General features: G+C 33.5%; 2 protein-coding genes across 2 annotated transcripts in view; both read right to left on the reverse strand.

The window, feature by feature from the left end:
- The window catches only part of LOC124454482 (collagen triple helix repeat-containing protein 1-like), a 40,930-nt gene extending 26,440 nt beyond the window's left edge, over positions 1 to 14,490 (reverse strand). Inside the window, exon 1 of the mRNA XM_047005288.1 lies at positions 14,336 to 14,490. Within this exon, the coding sequence (XP_046861244.1) occupies positions 14,336 to 14,425 (90 nt within the window). The 5' untranslated portion in view covers positions 14,426 to 14,490. The remainder of the gene's footprint in view (positions 1 to 14,335) is intronic.
- Positions 8,172 to 17,871, reverse strand: LOC124454483 (collagen triple helix repeat-containing protein 1-like). The gene is made up of 3 exons (XM_047005289.1): positions 17,856 to 17,871; positions 10,297 to 10,538; positions 8,172 to 8,612 (listed from the first exon to the last, which is right to left on the reverse strand). The coding sequence occupies exons 1-3, from the start codon at positions 17,869 to 17,871 to the stop codon at positions 8,262 to 8,264; spliced, it is 609 nt and encodes a 202-aa protein (XP_046861245.1). The 3' UTR covers positions 8,172 to 8,261.
- Between the last annotated feature and the right edge of the window lie 5,161 nt (positions 17,872 to 23,032).

Raw genomic sequence — 23,032 nt, forward strand, 5'->3', positions numbered from 1 at the left:
TAATTATAACAATACAAAACACAGTACAATCTTGATGAAGCCTAAAGATGTTAATAAAAATAATGAAGATGAAGTATGGAATACATTATACGGTTATGAAGTTGCTTATTTACCATTACCTAAGATTAAAATTGGTGATATGGTTAGAATATCAAAGTATAAATCTATATTTACGAAAGGCTATGAAGCAAATTTTACAGAAGAGTTGTTTAAAGTGACTAAAGTTATTAGAGGAGATCCTAATTTATATGAAATAGAAGATTTAGAAGGAGAGCCTATAATTGGTAAATTTTATGAAGAGGAACTATCAGTTGTGAATAAGAAAGATGATGTTTATAGAGTTGAAAAAATATTAAAACGTAAGAAGTTTAAAGGTAAAAAAATGGTTTTAGTTAAATGGTTAGGTTATTATAATAAACATAACAGTTGGATTCCTGAAAGTGAAATACAAAATATAGAGTAATCTATATAATGGACAAAGGAGGTTTTGATTATATTAAATTAGAAGATAAGAAGCAAGAAGATAATAATGATGATAATGAAGATAATAACGATGATAATGAAGATTGGCAAAATTTTCAATTTATTGATGAAACATCATTTACCGACGATAATTATGGTGTAACAATAAGAAAAAAGACAAATAAAACTAATACTCTTCCTGATGTTCCTACTTCAACTCCTGTTAATAGACCTGAAAATAGACCTGAAAATGAAGTTTCTTTTGCTGTTGAACAGTTTATTACAAAAAATTATAAAAAAGCATTTAGATTTAATCGCCTAAAAGGTATGGCAGCTTCTGAAGGTTTAAATCTAAGATTAAATTTAGGTAAAACTGATATAAATAATATTACTTACAGACCATTAAATACAAGAAATAAGCGAGGTAATAGTATAATTGTTTTAAGACGTAATAGCAATGGAATACTACAATATAATAAACATAAAAATGCTAAAGAAGCTGTTAAACAATTTAAAAACGAAATTAAAAGAATTATTAATTTGCAAGATGAATTTATAAAAACTGAAGAGAGTATGCCTATGGTTGATTTAAATAATCAATATACAGAAAATTTCAATCAAATAACTAATCAAGAACTTAGAGAACATAAAGGTGTGATGACTCCATCTGGAACTATTGATAAACGAACACGCCCACAATTCATAGAAGCACAAATAAATCACTTTGCTGAAGAGTTAAACAAAACTATAGCTAGAATAGATGAAATAGAAAATGAAAATGGTATTGACAATAATATTGATGAATTAACTAATTTGCATGAAAGAGCCGCTGAATTAGAAATTATAATTAGAGAAGAAGAAGATCAATTAGAGAAAGAGGATGTAAGAAATAAACAAGAAGAAGACATTACTAGATTACAGCGGTTTAAAGAATGGGTAAAAGAAAATATACCAGGTTTATCAGCTTTAGCAATATCTGTAGCTGGTATAATTACAACCATTGTCATAGGAGCTAGAAAAGCAATCCTGCAAGGCGCTCAAGCTACTAGTAAATTTTCTAAGGCTTTAGCAAACATAGGTAAAAAATTATGGCCAGTGTTAGGGCCTTTATTGAATATTGTCGCTCAGACTATATCATGGGGGGCTAAAGGTCTAGCATGGATAGCTTCTAATCTATGGATTTTAGCTATTGCTGCTGCTTTGTTAATATATGACCAGTATAAACAAAGAAGAAAATAAAATATGTTTTAATATATATATGAACAGATTACAAGAAGAGCTTTTACCCGGTTATAAAAGAACTGCTATGACAAAAATTAAAGGTAACCGTACTTTTTATAGTATTACCTTCAATCCTAATAGTGTTAAACCGAATAAACAAATTTATGTTAATATCCCGAAATTAAAATCGAATAGTTGTTTAGTTCCCGGTTCACTTAATCTATCGTTTGATCTTAAAATCAGTAATACAAAAAGTCACTTTCTAAATAATCTCAGCAAGATTTTACAACATAGACTACAAATTAAAGTAACTGGGGAAAACCTTTACGATTGTAGTGAACATAATGTTATAAGTGTATACAAAGACTTATGGTTACCCAAAAGTGATCGGCGAAGTCTTATTGAATATGGCATATGTAGTCAAAATCTAAGAAAACTTATTTCTAAGGATGATAGTGCTGCAACAAGTGGAGATTCACAGAAAGTAGAAGACAAATTAATGTATGATATTTATGGTACAAGACAGAAAATTAATATTGATAATATTATTAAAGACCACGGTTTGTATTGCCCTTTCAATATGAATAATAACTTTCAATACATAATAACATTACCAGCAAGTGATCAAGTCCTTATCCCTCAAAGTGGTCAATCTATTGGTGATTATGAATTAGAAAATATTCAGCTAGAATATGAAACTATTGAAAATCAAGAAATTGCTGATGAGGTAACAAATTTATATTCTATAGGAAGAAGTCTATTTTATGAACATATAACCCTCTTAAAAAAGAAAAAATGGGATAAGTCAAGTACATTAAAAATATTAATGTAAACGTCCCTCGCAAATCAATGAAAGGCATTGTATTGCTATTCACAGAAAATTCAGTTAGTGATAGTGAAAAATTTGAATTTCCTTTGATTGATGAAGTGAAAGTGACTGTAGAAGGCACCCCAAATTGCATTTTCGCCCAAGGCATGAATAAAACATTATTTTATGAAGAAGCAAGAAAATTTTTTGATAGAACTATCCCGATAGATTGCTTCATGACAGTTGAAAAATTTTATAAAGATAAATTTGCATTAGTTATCGATTTACGCACCTTTCAAGAAAACAATATTGCTGGCAACGGATTTCGTATCGTGAATACGCAAAACGGCATTCTACTCGAAATTAAAAAAAGAGTATATATAAAAGATTTAAACTGTTACATCTATGCTATTAGTGATGCTCTTGTTCAATTTGTTAATAATGATTTACAAAGTATTCAATACTAAATAACCAGTAATATATATATGAATACACCCTTTAATATGATAATTTTAGGAATGACTAATTGCGGTGAAACCTTCTTTCTTTTAAGAATGTTAGAACAAAACTTTAATAGACATTTTGATTATATTATTTTATTATGCCCAACGCTATCATATAATAAAACCTATAAAGAATGGAAATATATAAATGATTCTGATTTAATTAAAGTAGAATGTGACCAAGATCAGGTAGATATTGTTTTAAAATATGTTAGTGATGTATATAAAGGCTCCAATAGTCTTATTATACTTGATGACTGTGCGAGTTGCTTAGATGTTAAAAATAGGACATCTGAATTAGTTCGTTTAGCATTCAGTGCTCGTCATTATGGGCTTTCTACTATTGTGGTGACACAACAATTAACAAGTATTTCTAAACCATATCGCGAAAATATAAGTTATCTAACTAGAGCTTTTACAATACAAACAGAAATGATATGAAAACCATATTTGATGATTATCTTTATGGTGTTGAGAAAGATGATATAGAAGAAATAACCAAAAAATTGAAAAATAATAAGTATGCGCATTTAGAAATCCAAATTGTATATCCATACCAATGGAAAATTGTTATTCCGCAATAAAACATGTGTTATATATATATATATGCCAAAGCGTAAAGAGCCTGAAACAATTAACGATCTAATTAATGAGATTGATTCCGCAAATGATACTACCAAAGATGCTGTATGTGATGATAATATACAAGATACACCGCAAGAAAGTTTTAATAAAAGAGATCAACTACTTAAACTAGCTGAAGATGGTAATTTAGACAAGTCAGTTGCTTACATTAAAAAAGCTAGCCAAAAAATTATTGATAAATTGTACACTGAATACGAGAAAAAACGATTACAAAAAGCTAATGAGTTTTTAACTGATTTAGTTATATCAAAATTTTCAGATATATTAAAAGGGTTTGATGCTATAGAAGATTCCAAAGAATTAACAAAACAGCTTAAATCAGACGACCTTTTAAAACGAGATGTGTATAGTTTAGTAGAAAAAATATCACCCCTATTACCTTTTTTAGGAGTCCTATCTGGTTGTATAATAATAGGTAATCATGTTTACAAACATAAAAATAATAAACCTGATATAAAATCTGAGGAATAATATAAATGAGCTTATTTTATGGACATGATAACACAGATATTAATGTAAATATACAAGGATCTGTAGATAAAACACATCTATCAGATAATTATTATACTAAAACACAATCTGATGGTAAATTTAATGACTACTATACTAAAACACAAGCTGATGGTAAATATGCTTTGATTTCTAATTTACTAAAAGATTATACTAAAATACAAGCTGATAATAAATATGTTTTTGTTTCAAGATTAGCCAACTATTATACAAAGAATGAAACAAATGGTAAGTATGCTTTAAGTTCTAATTTAAATAAATATTATACAAAGATTGAAACAGATGGTAAGTATGCTTTAAATTCTAATTTAACTAACTATTATACTAAAACACAAGCTGATGGTAAATATGCTTTGACTTCTAATTTAAATAACTATTATACTAAAACACAATCTGATGGTAAATTTAATGACTACTATACTAAAACACAAGCTGATGGTAAGTATGCTTTGACTTCTAATTTAAATAACTATTATAATAAAACTCAAGTTGATAATAAATTTAATGACCACTATTATAATAAAACTCAAGTTGATAATAAATTTAATGACCACTATACTAAAACTCAAATAGATGATATAGTAAAAAGTAAAATTGTACATCATAGTAACCAATTAAATTTCAACTCAAATGTTAGTAGCCAAAAAGATATTATAAATATTCTTTTTAACAATATTAAATTTATTGAATTTACACTTCTATTTATAAATCCATCTGATAAATCCAAAACAATTCAATTAGATATTATGGTAGATAAGATTAATAAAAAATTTATCATTAAAATAACAAATGATAATGAAAAAAAGATAGCTGATACACTACTAGATTTATATTACGTATACTGTGTTGATGATAATATAAGCAATATTTATATTATTATTTACCCAAAAAAATCTTCAGTTTCAATTGATTATAACGAATGGAAAGAAAATGGCTGGTAGCATTTAATGGATTAAATAAATTACAAGTTTATTCACACCATCAATCTATATTATCTATGACATATAATGGTTATTCACAAAATTTCGGAGCTATTATACAAGATAATATTCTATCAACTAAAAAATTTGTAAATGATGAAATCGAAAAATTAAAAAAATTTATTAAAGATAACTATCAAGCTAAACCTAAAGATGAAGGTGAAGAATAATCCTCATGTTTGACTACATATCACATAACTGTTTGTAACAAGTAATTAATACAAAAGCGATATACAAAAAGATTCAAAATCCTGAAACAATTAGTAAAAACACTTTTAACAAAAATTATATAAAACATTGTTAACCATGTACATGTGACACGCACTTGACAGACAAATTAAAAAAACATATAGATTCCATAGTTTTGTAAAGAGCATCTATGACATTGTTGCGCTCAAAATTTCAGGCTTAGTTGCCTGAAATTCTTCGCCCCTAACAACGATTTAAAAAGATGCTTTATTAACACTTGATTATTAAAGAATATTTCTACCACGCGCTGAGTTTTAAGACCATTGTTAAAGGCCACTAGTCTGCCAAATATACCACGTAGACTATAAAGCGCGCTGCTACTGATATTTATAAAACATTGTATTATTATACATGCGCTGATGAAATGTGCTATCTACATTAAACAACCATTGTTAAAAACATGCACTAAGACACGCGCCCCCGCTAAAAACCAGCTATCGCTGATACTGATATTTTAATAACACTTGATTATTAACACTTGATTATTAAAGACGGTTTTTTGAAGAGCATTTTTTAAGCCTCTGTTATTCTCGAATATTCTTCGAATATTCATCGAATGTACGGGGGAACCCCGAATTTTCACTTCGTAAAAATTTTCCCCACCTGGGTTCCAGAAGTCTCGGGCATCCCATTCCCCTGCTCAATTTTAGCTACGCTAAAATCTGCGCTGCCGGATGCCCTCCGAAACGATGCTTTCTTAACATTTGTTTGTAAAGACCGTTTGTAAAATTTAAACGCACCTATATATTTCAAAAACATATAGATTCCATATTTTTAAACGATAGATTGTAACCTTGAGATTTTTACCCCCCTTTGAAACAATGACTATTTTTTACACAGCTTTTTTACATGACCTTTTGCTGAGGGACGCCTTTTGAACCATGGTCTTATTTTGCGTTGTTATTAAAGATAGTTTTTACCCCCCTTTGAAACAATGACTATTTTTTACACAGCTTTTTTACATGACCTTTTGCTGAGGGACGCCTTTTGAACCATGGTCTTATTTTGCGCTGTTATTAAAGATAGTTTTTACCCACGGTTAAAAGTAGTATAGTACATGGGGCGTATGGGATAACAAAAAGTGAACTTTTTGTGATCCCCTACCCCCATGTACTATACTACTCCCACTGCAAGCATATCCATTTTAGAACATAAGTTCAGCTAAACTAAAGCTTATGCTTTAAAACAAGCCATAAGTTCCTGTAAGGACGTTTCTCTTTTTCAAGTTTTAAACAATTTTGGCATTGTAATTCACATTGCACAGCTACTTTTTAGATTAGAAACAACAGCAATACATATACAAAACAATAATTCACATTAACCCTTACAGCATTGGCGTAATAATCATATAAGTTTACCTTCTCTAATACAGGCTCATCACAAGTTGTTTCTTCTATTTGCTCTTGAGGTTCGCTACTTGTACTGGGAATATTTTCTGACTCAACCTCTCTTTTATAATCAGACATCCACTTTCTTTTCATCTAAAATGACTTATATTTATGAAATATACTCTCACACAAATTCCAGGTAAAATGTAGATATGCATATGTATAATTTTTAACGTACAGTACCGCTCATGTATTTGTTAACATACGGTACGCGTATCAAACGCGTATGATACGAGAGCGATACGCGTATGATACGAGAACGATAAGCGTATGAAACGAGAACGATACGCGTATGATACGAGAGCGATACGCCTATGATACGAGAACGATATGCGTATGATACGAGAACGATACGCGTATGATACGAGAGCGATACGCGTATGATACGAGAACGATATGCGTATGGTACGAGAGCGATACGCGTATGATACGGGAACGATATGCGTATGATACGAGAACGATACGCGTATGATACGAGAGCGATACGCGTATGATACGAGAACGATATGTGTATGATACGAGAACGATACGCGTATGATACGATAGCGGTACGCGTATGATACGAAAATGATACGCGTCTGGTACGAGAGCGATACGCGTATGATACGAAAACGATACGCGTATGGTACGAGAGCGATACGCGTATGATACAAGAACGATACACGTAAGATACGAGAACGATACGCGTAAGATACGAGAATGATACGCCTATGATACGAGAACAATACGCGTATCATACGCAAAATTATGTTAACAAATACGTGAGCGGTACTGTACTCAGCATTCTGCGATCTCTTGTTGTAAGTTAATTGTCATCTTTTCGAAGATAAATGCTCGGCTAAGCAACGATTCCGAATTCGTCTCGAACGAGTCGAGGTGCAAAATTACTTTCTGATTCAGAAAGCGAGTCGAATTGCCGAGAAAACGAATCTTTTTTGAAGTGTTCCAAGCAAACTGCGGAATTCTTTGTGAGGACTGACTTATCGCGAGTAGCTTTCACAAAGTTGACCCAACGCTTTCTTCTACGCTTAGCTTCGCTTCTTTTGTCGTTAAAAAATGGTATGCGATGAAGTGAAATGCCTTCATCCGAACTGGCTACGTTAGAACAACCAAAAACTACACATCGACTGGCATTTTTGTGTTTGTTTACATGTATAAACTGTGTAAGTTGTGTTGGTAGTCAGTCTGTCTTCCTTAAATGACGTCACATGTAAGTCCCATGCCACGGATTAGAGCTTTCGACATTTTTTACAAAACGTTGAAATTCAGGTTTAATTCGCATCTTTGCCGAAAGATAACTCAAAAACGAAAAAAGTTATACAAATTCTGTATTTGTACTATTTATTCAAAATCTATTTGAGAATAAAGACTAAAAATAGTGACATAGACAAAAAAAAGACCACACTGAAAAGAGCTGTATGTTTATAAAAATCATAGCAACAATTATGATAAGTATAGCATATTCAACAACAATTCAGATTCAGCTTGGTTTGAATTAAGCCTGAGGTGCTAGAACTTCTTGGATCACAATTCGAGAGACTGTTTGCCATCCACTGTAGGCATCTGCATTGGAATATCCTTGACAATTACCGACATGGAATCCAACATTAACAGTACCCTTATCGATGTTGCCACAATATCCCTCGATATGACGATGACGATGAATATCATGTGTTCCTCTGCCTTTCCTAATGTAGAGGATTCCTTCAATTGTAGGATTACATTCTTTTCCATTGAATTTAAAATACCATCGCTTACAACAGGTGTCACAGTTGGAAATACGGAGGCTACCGGCGTAGAACACGCGAAGATAAGTATTGTCACGTTTTTTCTTAAAACTGCATATCTAGAAAAGAAAAATAACACAGTAATATACATATATTATGAGTGACAACATATTGCTTCTACTTTATAGGACAAAATAGCTATTTTAAAAAGGAAAAGTATATGCTTTAAAAAAGAATTCTGACTAATATAACATCACTTAGAAATTTGAAATGATTGATGAAAAGCACAATTCAATAACACATAACTTATTCTTGTTATAAATATTAAAATCCAGCAAAGTGCTTCTAAAAGAGACTTTCAATACAAAAATGACGTATTAAAAGAAATATTTATTTAGTAGCGTAACGTTTCGTCTTGACTCTCAAGACAGAGAGTTACGCTACTAAATAAATATACGTCAATTTTGTATTGAATAGCTCTTTAAAAAGCACTTTGCTGGGCTTTAATATTTATAACAAGAATTCGCTTCCCGCCTGGTATTTCCCGGGTCGCAACACATAACTTAATTAAGCCCATATTATGAATGGTGTTTTTGAATGCCATGCACAAATGGAAAAGAGATATAATTTATCTTTGTTTCTATCTTGACTAAAACTGAACGAACATCAAAAGAGATTTAGTGACAAAATGACACATTTCAAATGCAGCTAGGGTACGTCAGATTACATTGCAGCAATTATGTTGAAATTCAAGACAAATGAAAAGCCTTTATGCTCGTTAAATTTGTGCTCTAAAATGTTTTTTAAAATATAATAACAAACAGTGTTGCTAAAATTGCTATATATATATTAAAAAAAACAAGCTGCTTCCAGGGGCCACAAAAGATTTATAATTAGGGGGGGGCAATATTTATATATTTATATGTTTTAATCTTGTTAATCCATAACCACAATTGATTTCAATAGAAGCTCTTAAGTAGAACATGTATATATGAATACTTGCCTCGGCTCCCAATTGACAATCTTACGCGGCCTCTGGCCTCACCTAATGTGTTCACACTCACGTGGCTACTCTAGATTGGTTACTGGTTTGATTAAGACAAAATTAAATCAAAAACGTAATCGAATTGAGTTTTACATGTAGAACTGTAATGATTTTTGCTAAACCACTGCGTACAAGAAAAACACATGACTTTATTGACTTTTGAAGTGTAACAAATTTTGTTATCTCTGTACATCATTTGTATTTACTTTCATTTTTGCCAAGCCAGTTTTAATAAAGCGCCTATAATATAGTTCCCAAAATATTTTAAGGTTTTTGTCTTTCACTTCAAAAATCCAAAATTTATAGATTGTTAATCTGGAATAAAGTCTGCTACCATAGTGTAGTAGGAGTTATGTTTACAAATTTCAATATTTAGTAAAAAGATTTCAAACTTTATGAGCTTGTACATGTTGTTGATTTTTTTTAATGTGTGCTACAGCAAAAAGAAATAACAGAACTAATTTGAATAAAAATGTGACATTACAATCAACAACGATTTTTTGAAATATATTTGGCATACATATAAAAAAATTTGAAATAAAAATGCAAAGCCTTATCTTTTATTTATGAAGACATATTTTTTCCTTTTTCCTTCTTAAACACAACGAAACATGTCACCATTATAGCAAAATATAAAATTGCAATGTCACTGCCTAAATTATTACTAATAATTAATTATGTATAATGATACCTGCAAAATAAAGAATATCTTTGATAATGAACTAATTATTTCAACAAAATTTGTAGCGATTATTCACCTTTATAATTCCATTATCTCGATCATCACTCTTCTTCCAAGAGCATTGCTTCCAGTTGGATTCATTATTAACTCCTACAGGGCCTTGTACACCAGCTTCCCCCTTTTCACCCTTAACACCAGTCCTTCCCATACCACCTTGGATTCCTTTGTCCCCTTTTGGCCCAGACGGACCTATCTTTCCCGGCTTTCCATCACTTCCACTGGCTCCTTTGGCTCCTGGAACCCCATTATAACCTGGAACTCCAGGTACACAAGGCGCAACACAACTGGTTTTGCAAACACTTGATTTCTTGGGAAGACCTCTAGGTAGTCGTGTTTTCGGACAAAATTTAATGAATGAAAATGTTAAGTCTCTTAAATGTTGTTAAAGATGTACAGTTAAATATGAATGGTACATAATTATTACTCGTTGTCAATTTATATTTTTAGACTTAAACGAAGTTGATTTTGACCTTCTCATGGACACTGCTCTACGTCCGCTGGTTAACGTCCATGGTTACGACTAAGGATAGGTTAAATTTGAGTGAGAGTGTAGAATAGTCCAAAAGTTGAAGTAAGTACCTTGAGTAACATACATTATTGCGAAGGACGCTGTTTACAAAAGCAATGAAGGAAAAGTTAAAAACGTTTTTTGAAAATCGATAGATAATCACCGAATTACGAACTGCATACTTTTCTGATCGTCAGTTATTTTTCATTTTTAAATAAAACATATTTTACAAAACTCTAGGCATACTGCATATTCTAACGTACAAAGTTTTACAGTGTCATCTATGAGAGTGCTTGGCGTGTCGTAAGCTGTGTTATATTTGAAATCATCGTGTCAATGTGATACGAATTTTTGATGGAAAACGGAAAACTCTGTGTGCATTTGAGAGCTTAGCGCCAACAAAATTTAGTTACTAAGAAGCATTACGCTTCTATTTTCAAAAAAATAGATGGCCATGATTTATATAATTTAAGCTGGAGCTCAGTAAATAATAGATGTACATGGCACTGGTATTGCATGCACTTAGAAGTGAATCTTCTAAGATTTAAGATAAGTTAATGAGAACTCTCAAGCAGGAGCAACCCTCGACCTTTGGTCTCGATTTTGCACTGATCTGCTCTCGAGCTCTCCCGACGGTCTCCTCGATTTGCATAAGCCTGTGCAAATCATTGAACTATAGTAGATGGAAGGCTACCTGTAATAGAAAAGCCTAATAATTTTTTGAAGCCAAATTTGAGCAGAAAAGTATTTTGGCATGGAAGGCAACGGGGCATAATCTTTTTTCATCCAATTACGATGCTTCGTATTAAATACCTATTTCGAAATGGAAAATATCAAAGTGTGGAAACTGTGAAAAACAATCACATCGTTGATCGTTCAATTTATACAAATCGGAAACATTGCAGCAAGTACTTGTTTATTTTGAAAAGATTCAACTGGATGTATTTAATAATATACATGCTTCTCCATGAAATATTTGTACATTCACATACTTACAGAAGCACTTAGTTTGGGAGGATGTGACGAGTATTATCATTTATTATCTAATTTATCTTTTAAAACCAAATCTCATGTAAGTTTGAAATAAAAATTGTGTTTTTCTGTAAAATTGTACTTCCACAGAAAAAAATTGATCACAATTGTTTTGGGTGAAAATACATTTTCAAAACTGATGTTTGTTAAGAATTTTATATGCCTTTTTATGCTACTTTGAAACAAAAACGCTATGGTTTTTGGCACATTCGCAGACATACCAAAACAAACAATAACAGAAAAATGCCTTCTAGTCATGGTTGGCTATGGCCTCCTTTACAAAAATGTAATTGTCAAGAAATTGTGTATACGTGGTGTTAAGTCTCATTTGTGAACTTTTTTTGCCAAATTAAGACAAAAGAGAATTTTCGTTTTGTTTTTGAAGCTTCGTAGTTTGTTCAAGTTATTTTACGCTTCTGTCTATCGGTCGTGTGTTTACAAATGCGTGGAAAGACTGGGCTTTACTGGCGTCAAAATGTCGACTGAGGTAGCCTACCATCTATTTAGTTCGATGGTACAAACACAGTAAACATATTTTATTTCTTAAATAACATTCTTTATTATACTGAAGATTTCATCATGAGATGTTGAAACATGTCTATTTTAAAAAACTCGTCGTATTCAATAAATGCGCAATAACGTAATAGTTCTTAAAAGAGCTGCTTAAGATAAACAATGCGTACAATAAACGTATTGGATTAAATACGGCACTGTGACTACCAATCACGTTTCTTTTTTTATTTGCCAAACGAGATACAGTTGATGATTTTATTACATGAAACATTTGCTCTAGCATTATTAAGTTTACATATCCATAATACGTCGAAGGTGCTGAACAGTGAATACAATTTAGCTTTTACGATGAAAGCATTTAAAGTATGTTAGTTGCATTAAAGCTGACGTTACTAAAGAGTAAAAATTTAAACGATCGTCACCGAACTATAAAAAGGCTTTGACAGAAACAACAGTTTAAGTTCTATGCAATAATAACATGAGTGCGCAAAATAAATCTTCTCATATTCCCTGCCTCTTTTTAAAAATCTTTTAAATTGTGACGTCTTACCTGGAAAACATCTCACTGGTCAAACAAAAATCGAGATTAAACAGCCTTACAATTTATAATATTTACATATTTGATTCCTTTCTCTGTGGTTGACTTCCTTATAGTTCCTCTTGTCTGCAGCAGCTCCATAGTGTTTTTACGATATATTTAAACATAAATATTTGATTGAAGTCGGAGGACTATTACATAACGGACAGGAACAGATCTAGGCGCCATACAAAACAAAAACTTGCAAATGTTGAAGTAATTTTGTGCGTGTTTTTGTTGAAATATTTTGCGATTTATGAATTATATACATTAATTAGGACTTTTTAATATTGTAATATACAATATCTACTGAACAGTTTTCAGTTTCAACAAGTTTTTGTTAATAATATTGCAGAGTCCAGTGTAATATATTTTGGTAGTCTGGTTCTGTAAGCAGAGTCTTATCCAAACATAAGAGACGGTCGCATTTGTGTTTCACGCTTGTGTTTTGCGTTTCTAAACAACTGATGCGATTAAGGCAATTATATACCTAAAAATTTTTTTTGTTTGAATTATACAGATTATACTTTGGTATATCCGTTTCTTATTCATGTATACAATTCTTCTCTGTATATATTTTAAAAATTGGATTTATTTTACATTCAAGAATCCAAACATTCGTAACAATGATCGATGTTGTTATCTTCCTTGTGCAAGTATATTTCTGAAGGGAACAATCTTGCACCTAATTTTAGGCGGAAGTTCGCTAGTTAAATTTGCGGGGGCCTTTTATGACGTTGATTGTTTGTGCTGAGACGGTTGCCCAAATTTGTAACATTTCTAAAGGCGTTGAAATAATTAGAGCAGAATAGCACTCTATAATCTTACAACTTTCTCATTCACGACTACGAAAAGTGAATGATTTCAAACTTGATATAGTTTTATTAATGAAACATAGTGCATCGTAAAAAAATATAGTACTGTAAAAATACATTGAGAATCGAAAGCTGTAAATGACAACACCCATCTCCCAGCAGTGGATCTCTAAGGATTTTTACCAATTATTTTAAAAATCAATCCAGCGTATTGCAAGAAATGATTGTATTTGTTGTAATTTTTGAGATAAAAATAATTTCTACAACCAGTCAATGTCTTAAAGCCAACACATAAACAAATAATATAGTCTATTTTATTTTAAAGAGGAATAAGTGCGCACTTATACGAATTGGAACAATGAAGGCACTTTAGTTTTGAAAATAAGGTGTTTGGTGTTTTGTCAAAAAAGATATTTTGTACCAAAGGTAACAACCAAAGTAACATACATGGACCTACACATGCTAAACATGATTAAGATACTTTAGAACTTTAGATACTTTCAATGAATTTCATTAAAAAAATTACTTCTTCCTTTCACGTAACGGTGTATGAGAACAAATTGTGATTTGTAGCATAGTTTATTAAATAACGTTAGCATTGAATACATACAGTTTGTTCGACGTTGTCTTCTTTAGATTTAGCCGAAAACATAAACAAAACAAACATCAAACATTTTACAAGTGGTGTAGCTTTCATCATTCAGAGGATAGGCACAAGATCACAGAAACACGATCATATATGAACGCTTAACAATGCCAACTGAATGGTTTGTTTACAACTGTCTTCATTATCATTGACTTTTACAAATTCTTGAAATTTTTCGTCCATAGATCTTTTTGATAAAGCGATAAAGCTGTCTTGTTTTATGACCTTATAAGGGAAAAAAACAGGGAGACCAGCAATTCTTGCACAATGTCAGTGACGTTACGTTTTCTGTACAACAGAAAACGTAACGTCACTTGGTTTAACCCACCATACAGCAAAAACGTAAAAACTCACATCGCCCATGACTTCCTACAACTTATCGACAAACATTTCCCACCAAATATTATACTCTCCAAGATATTCAACCGACACACAATACGCGTAAGCTACAGCTGCGGCGAAAACATGAAAACTTTCATAACCAGACACAACAAGACTATTTTAAAAAGACTTAACCCAGACACAACCCAGAACAAGAACAACCCACCAAAGAAATGTAACTGCAGACAGAAACATCTATGCCCGACAAATGGCAATTGCCTGAAACCCAACGTGATTTACAAAGCCGACGTGACAACGACTGACAACAACGAAACAAAAACTTACATAGGTGTTACTGCATGCGCTTTTAAGACACGATATCGAAACCACATTAAATCAATGACGAACATTAAATACCGCAACAAGACAGAACTTTCTAAATACACGTGGACACTGAAAGAAAACAAACGTAACTACAACATTAAATGGGACTTCATCAAACAACTTCCACCTCCAAACAAAAACCAAAGAACCTGCCGTCTTTGCCTTAAAAAAAGGCTATTTATCCTGAAAGGACGTAAAAAGAACATTTTAAATAAACGTTCCGATATGTTTAGTGCATGCCGTCATGTAACTTAACACCTTTTAGTCGATGTATATAGTCAGCAAATAAAATATTATCTGTCAGTTGCCTGAAGATCGCCCTACGGCGTGAAACTCTGAGTAGCGACAGCAAACAATTGTCCATTTTATTTTAGTTCATTTTATCTTACGCTCTTCTAATATATAGAATATTGAGCGCTCTTTTATCCAGGAATATTATCCATAATAACCGTACGTCCTGTGTCCCAAGTGCAGGAGTCACCATTTTACTATGGTGATAGCCGGGAGGGCACATTGTTATACACTTGTATATTACGCTCGCTGCGCTTGCGCAGTTTGAGCGCTCTCGGATTGCGTAGAGAGTCTCATAAAGAGACGTTCACCGCATTCGCTTTATGCATTGCTCACCTATATAGGTTTGAGCGCTCTGGTGACTCTACAATACAATCCATACAATGGTGATAGCCGGAAGTCCTGTGCCTTAAGTGCAGGAGTCACCATTTTACTATGGTGATAGCGGGAGGGCACATTGTTATACACTTTGTATATATATATATATGATAATGATAAGGATTCTCTGGATTTGTTTTAAATTTTTTTTTTTTTATTAAGCTTTCAACTCGGTGCTTCGAGCCTTCGTCAGAATGTGACAATATATTATTTACAAAGATTTTGTAGGCGTTTGGAGCGTCTGATTGGTTGGTTAGTAGTTGAGTTGATATTATTGGATGGTATAAGATGCGTTGTCATGGTTTCGGGTGTATCGATTACGTTAATGAAATTCGAGTGTTTTATTTTAGTCGTTGTGTTATTAGTTTGTTGTTTTGGTTTTGTCTTTAGTTGTGAATAGATGATGGGGATGTCAATATGTCTGTTAATTGTGTTGTTGTCTTTGCTGTACCATGCCTCTTTGAATTCTCGTGCGTGTTTTGTCTGTGCGCGTCCAAGAAGTTGTGTTTTGTCCAGTCAAATGTGTGGTTGGTATCGTAGGTATGTTCTGCTGGTAGTGATTTTGGGTCGCGTCGTTTGATGGCATTCTTGTGTTCAGTGAGTCTTGTTTCAATTTTCTTGGACGTTTGTCCTATGTACTGTTTGGGGCAATCTTTACATGGTATCATGTAGACCGCGTTGGTTGTGTCGAATGTCGTTGTTCGGTCTTTATGTTTAGTGAAGTATGATTTGAGTTTGTGTGTTGGTTTATGTGCGATGTTTATTTTGAATGGTCGGAGTAGTCTTGATGTCATTTCTGATGTTCCGTTTATATATGGTAATGTCACTACACGCTCCAAACGCCTACAAAATCTTTGTAAATAATATATTGTCACATTCTGACGAAGGCTCGAAGCACCGAGTTGAAAGCTTAATAAAAAAAAAAAATTTAAAACAAATCCAGAGAATCCTTATCATTATCATTATATGCCTGGGTTACCAATTTTCAAATATATTAAATCGACATATAGGATGGACACTCTCAGAATAACAAGAAAGTGGGAATTATTCGCACGCAAAGAAATATCGACGTTGGAGCAACTACACTTCTTACACAACTGCAAACAACAGCGAATCCTACCGAACAGTATCAATTACCAACCACCAATAAAATCGACTTATGCCCAACAAATAGCACAATCAAACGGCCGACGTATGCTGAACATCCTCATATCTGACGCTCACAACCGCTTACGAATCTACAGACGAAAATTAAACCAACATCGAGAAACTGTCACGAATCACATCACACAAACAGATGCCAAATCCATTGACGAAACTATCAAAGAAACAACAAACGCGTATCGAACAAAACGACACAACGAACTCCAACGAAAACTACAAAAATCGAGATCATTTAAGGAAATTAACACCGACACGCATTCATGGGTCAAGAACATATCAAGCAAACCACTCACCGTACAGCAGACTAAAATTTTAAGCAAAGGCTTAAATTACAACATCAAGGACGCCGACAAACTAGACTTCGTTGCCGATCTAGAATCATCACTAAAATTCACCAACTTAAATGATGAAATAAAAGAAGGCATTCGCCACAAAGTAACAACAAACCTCTGCCTCAAAAGACCAGTCACGCTTAACAACGAAGAACAAAAAGCTATCAGAAACTTACGAAACGACGAAGACATAGTCATACTACCAGCCGACAAAGGACGCAAAACTGTAATCATGGACAAATCAGACTACATCAACAAAGCGACGACCCTCTTACAAGACACCAACACGTATGAACCTCTACAAACAGACCCCAACAAAACCACTACCAACCGCATCAACAAGAAATTAAAACAACTAAAAGACAAAAAGAAACTTAACGAAACCGTCTACAAAAGAATCCGACCCAACGACTCCTCCACCGCCAAATTCTATGGACTTCCAAAGATTCACAAAGAAAACAGCCCGCTACGACCAATTGTATTTCTTCCTGGATCTCCCACGTATGAACTTTCAAAATATCTGTATAACATTCTGTATCCATTAGTCAAAAATTCACCTCACACCATCCGAAATGCCACCACTTTCCTCGCCAGTATTGAAAACATTAAACTACGACCAGACGAAATCATGATATCCTACGACGTGACATCACTCTTCACATCCATACCACTGGACATTGCCAAACAAATTACAAACGAACTACTCACAAACGACAAAACTTGGCAAGCTACAACACAACTAGACAAAAATGACATCCTAGACTTACTCAACCTTTGCCTCGCCACTGAATTCACCTTCCAAAACACATACTACAGACAAATTTCAGGCACACCAATGGGATCACCACTATCCACCTTCCTCGCAGAAGCTGTCATGCAACACCTCGAAACACAATCAGTCACAAACAACACAAACATCAAACTATGGAAAAGATATGTCGACGACATCTTTGCCATAGTCAAGAAAGACAAAACTGAACAAATCCTACACACCATAAACAATACCACAAAGAACATTACCTTTACTAAAGACGAAGAACACGACAAACAACTTACCTTCCTCGACATCCTACTAACGAGAACAGATGACGGTGCACTAAACACACAAGTATACCGCAAAAACACACACACAGACCAAATACTCAACTTTAATAGCAATCACCCAACACAACACAAAATTAGTTGCATACGAACTCTCTTTAACAGGATTAAAACACACTGCAATACAGAAGAAGCCAAGAAGAATGAACGCAACTACTTATACTCTACATTCATAAACAACAATTACCCACGAAACTTTATCAACAAAGTATTAAACAAAATACACAACAAACCACAAACTGAAAAACCTAACGAAGATACAGACAAACCAGTAAAAATAGTGACATTACCATATATAAACGGAACATCAGAAATGACATCAAGACTACTCCGACCATTCAAAATAAACATCGCACATAAACCAACACACAAACTCAAATCATACTTCACTAAACATAAAGACCGAACAACGACATTCGACACAACCAACGCGGTCTACATGATACCATGTAAAGATTGCCCCAAACAGTACATAGGACAAACGTCCAAGAAAATTGAAACAAGACTCACTGAACACAAGAATGCCATCAAACGACGCGACCCAAAATCACTACCAGCAGAACATACCTACGATACCAACCACACATTTGACTGGACAAAACACAACTTCTTGGACGCGCACAGACAAAACACGCACGAGAATTCAAAGAGGCATGGTACAGCAAAGACAACAACACAATTAACAGACATATTGACATCCCCATCATCTATTCACAACTAAAGACAAAACCAAAACAACAAACTAATAACACAACGACTAAAATAAAACACTCGAATTTCATTAACGTAATCGATACACCCGAAACCATGACAACGCATCTTATACCATCCAATAATATCAACTCAACTACTAACCAACCAATCAGACGCTCCAAACGCCTACAAAATCTTTGTAAATAATATATTGTCATATTCTGACGAAGGCTCGAAGCACCGAGTTGAAAGCTTAATAAAAAAATTCAAAACAAATCCAGAGAATCCTTATCATTATCATAATATGCCTGGGTTACCAATTTTCAAATATATATATATATATATATATAAGTTTGAAAATTTGTAATCCAGGCATTGAATATATAAAAGATAAAACGTTTCTCGTTTTATCTTTTTTTTTCTCGTTTTCTCGTTTTCAACTGACAGATAATATTTTATTTGCTGACTATACACATCTCTCAGTTGCCTGAAGATCGCCCTACGGCGTGAAACTCTGAGTAGCGACAGCAAACAATTGTCCATTTTATTTTAGTTCATTTTATCTTACGCTCTTCTAATATATAGAATATTGAGCGCTCTTTTATCCAGGAATATTATCCATAATAATATATATATATATATATATATATATATATATATATATATATATATATAGTTTGAAAATTTGTAATCCAGGCATTTAATAAATGAAAGATAAAAGTTTCTCGGATTTAAAGTGAGTTTTAATGAGCTTTCGACTCGTTGCTTCGAGCCTTCATCAGAATGAAAAATATTTATTTACACGTGCTTTTTAGCTTGGAGACGTTTAGAGCGTCTAATTGGAGGTGGGTGGATTAATGTGATTGGATGTGGTGAAATGCGTTGCCATGGGTTTTGGTGTATTGTGAATATGATTGGTGTTAATAATATTAGAGTGTAGTGTTTTAGTTTTGGTGTTGTTTGTAGTTTTATGTCCTTTTTCTTAAGTTGTGAGTATATGATGGGTATGTCGATATGTCTGTTTATTGTGTCGTTGTCTTTACTGTACCAAGCTTCTTTAAATTCGCGTGCGTGTTTAGTCTGTGCGCGTCCGAGTACTTTAGTTTCTGTCCAGTCGAATGTGTGGTTGTTTCCGTGGGTATGTTCTGCCGGTAGTGAGTTCTTAACAATTCACCTCACACCATAAGAAATGCCACCATTTTCCTCGCCAGTATTGAAAACATTAAACTACGACCAGACGAAATCATGATATCCTACGACGTGACATCACACTTCACATCCATACCACTAGACATCGCCAAACAAATTACAAACGAACTACTCACAAACGACAAAACTTGGCAAGCTACAACACAACTAGACAAAAATGACATCCTAGACTTACTCAACCTTTGCCTCGCCACTGAATTCACCTTCCAAAACACATACTACAGACAAATTTCAGGCACACCAATGGGATCACCACTATCCACCTTCCTCGCAGAAGCTGTCATGCAACACCTCGAAACACAATCAGTCACAAACAACACAAACATCAAACTATGGAAAAGATATGTCGACGACATCTTTGCCATAGTCAAGAAAGACAAAACTGAACAAATCCTACACACCATAAACAATACCACAAAGAACATTACCTTTACTAAAGACGAAGAACACGACAAACAACTTACCTTCCTCGACATCCTACTAACGAGAACAGATGACGGTGCACTAAACACACAAGTATACCGCAAAAACACACACACAGACCAAATACTCAACTTTAATAGCAATCACCCAACACAACACAAAATTAGTTGCATACGAACTCTCTTTAACAGGATTAAAACACTGCAATACAGAAGAAGCCAAGAAGAATGAACGCAACTACTTATACTCTACATTCATAAACAACAATTACCCACGAAACTTTATCAACAAAGTATTAAACAAAATACACAACAAACCACAAACTGAAAAACCTAACGAAGATACAGACAAACCAGTAAAATAGTGACTTTACCATATATAAACGGAACATCAGAAATGACATCAAGACTACTCCGACCATTCAAAATAAACATCGCACATAAACCAACACACAAACTCAAATCATACTTCACTAAACATAAAGACCGAACAACGACATTCGACACAACCAACGCGGTCTACATGATACCATGTAAAGATTGCCCCAAACAGTACATAGGACAAACGTCCAAGAAAATTGAAACAAGACTCACTGAACACAAGAATGCCATCAAACGACGCGACCCAAAATCACTACCAGCAGAACATACCTACGATACCAACCACATTTGACTGGACAAAACACAACTTCTTGGACGCGCACAGACAAAACACGCACGAGAATTCAAAGAGGCATGGTACAGCAAAGACAACAACACAATTAACAGACATATTGACATCCCATCATCTATTCACAACTAAAGACAAAACCAAAACAACAAACTAATAACACAACGACTAAAATAAAACACTCGAATTTCATTAACGTAATCGATACACCCGAAACCATGACAACGCATCTTATACCATCCAATAATATCAACTCAACTACTAACCAACCAATCAGACGCTCCAAACGCCTACAAAATCTTTGTAAATAATATATTGTCATATTCTGACGAAGGCTCGAAGCACCGAGTTGAAAGCTTAATAAAAAATTCAAAACAAATCCAGAGAATCCTTATCATTATCATAATATGCCTGGGTTACCAATTTTCAAATATATATATATATATATATAAGTTTGAAAATTTGTAATCCAGGCATTGAATATATAAAAGATAAAACGTTTCTCGTTTTATCTTTTTTTCTCGTTTTCTCGTTTTCAACTGACAGATAATATTTTATTTGCTGACTATACACATCTCTCAGTTGCCTGAAGATCGCCCTACGGCGTGAAACTCTGAGTAGCGACAGCAAACAATTGTCCATTTTATTTTAGTTCATTTTATCTTACGCTCTTCTAATATATAGAATATTGAGCGCTCTTTTATCCAGGAATATTATCCATAATAATATATATATATATATATATATATATATATATATATATATATATATATATATATATATATATATATATAAGTTTGAAAATTTGTAATCCAGGCATTTAATAAATGAAAGATAAAAGTTTCTCCGGATTTAAAGTGAGTTTTAATGAGCTTTCGACTCGTTGCTTCGAGCCTTCATCAGAATGAAAAATATTTATTTACACGTGCTTTTTAGCTTGGAGACGTTTAGAGCGTCTAATTGGAGGAGTGGGTGGATTAATGTGATTGGATGTGGTGAAATGCGTTGCCATGGGTTTTGGTGTATTGTGAATATGATTGGTGTTAATAATATTAGAGTGTAGTGTTTTAGTTTTGGTGTTGTTTGTAGTTTTTATGTCCTTTTTCTTAAGTTGTGAGTATATGATGGGTATGTCGATATGTCTGTTTATTGTGTCGTTGTCTTTACTGTACCAAGCTTCTTTAAATTCGCGTGCGTGTTTAGTCTGTGCGCGTCCGAGTACTTTAGTTTCTGTCCAGTCGAATGTGTGGTTGTTTCCGTGGGTATGTTCTGCCGGTAGTGAGTTCTTAACAATTCACCTCACACCATAAGAAATGCCACCATTTTCCTCGCCAGTATTGAAAACATTAAACTACGACCAGACGAAATCATGATATCCTACGACGTGACATCACACTTCACATCCATACCACTAGACATCGCCAAACAAATTACAAACGAACTACTCACAAACGACAAAACTTGGCAAGCTACAACACAGCTAGACAAAAATGACATCCTAGACTTACTCAACCTTTGCCTCTCCACTGAATTCACCTTCCAAAACACATACTACAGACAAATTTTAGGCACACCAATGGGATCACTACTATCCACCTTCCTCGCAGAAGCCGTCATGCAACACCTCGAAACACAATCAGTCACAAACAACACAAACATCAGACTATGGAAAAGACATGTCGACGACATCTTTGCC

This window comes from Xenia sp. Carnegie-2017, unplaced genomic scaffold (genome assembly GCF_021976095.1).
Source record: "Xenia sp. Carnegie-2017 unplaced genomic scaffold, XeniaSp_v1 HiC_scaffold_3, whole genome shotgun sequence".
NCBI classification, from domain to species: domain Eukaryota; kingdom Metazoa; phylum Cnidaria; class Anthozoa; order Malacalcyonacea; family Xeniidae; genus Xenia; species Xenia sp. Carnegie-2017.

What these genes read in the sequence shown, in the direction of transcription:
- LOC124454483 (XM_047005289.1), bottom strand. An exon ending in GAGATAATGGAATTATAAAG is followed by an intron (nt 8,613 to 10,296) that starts GTGAATAATCGC and finishes TTTCTTTTCTAG; the next exon opens with ATATGCAGTTTTAAGAAAAA.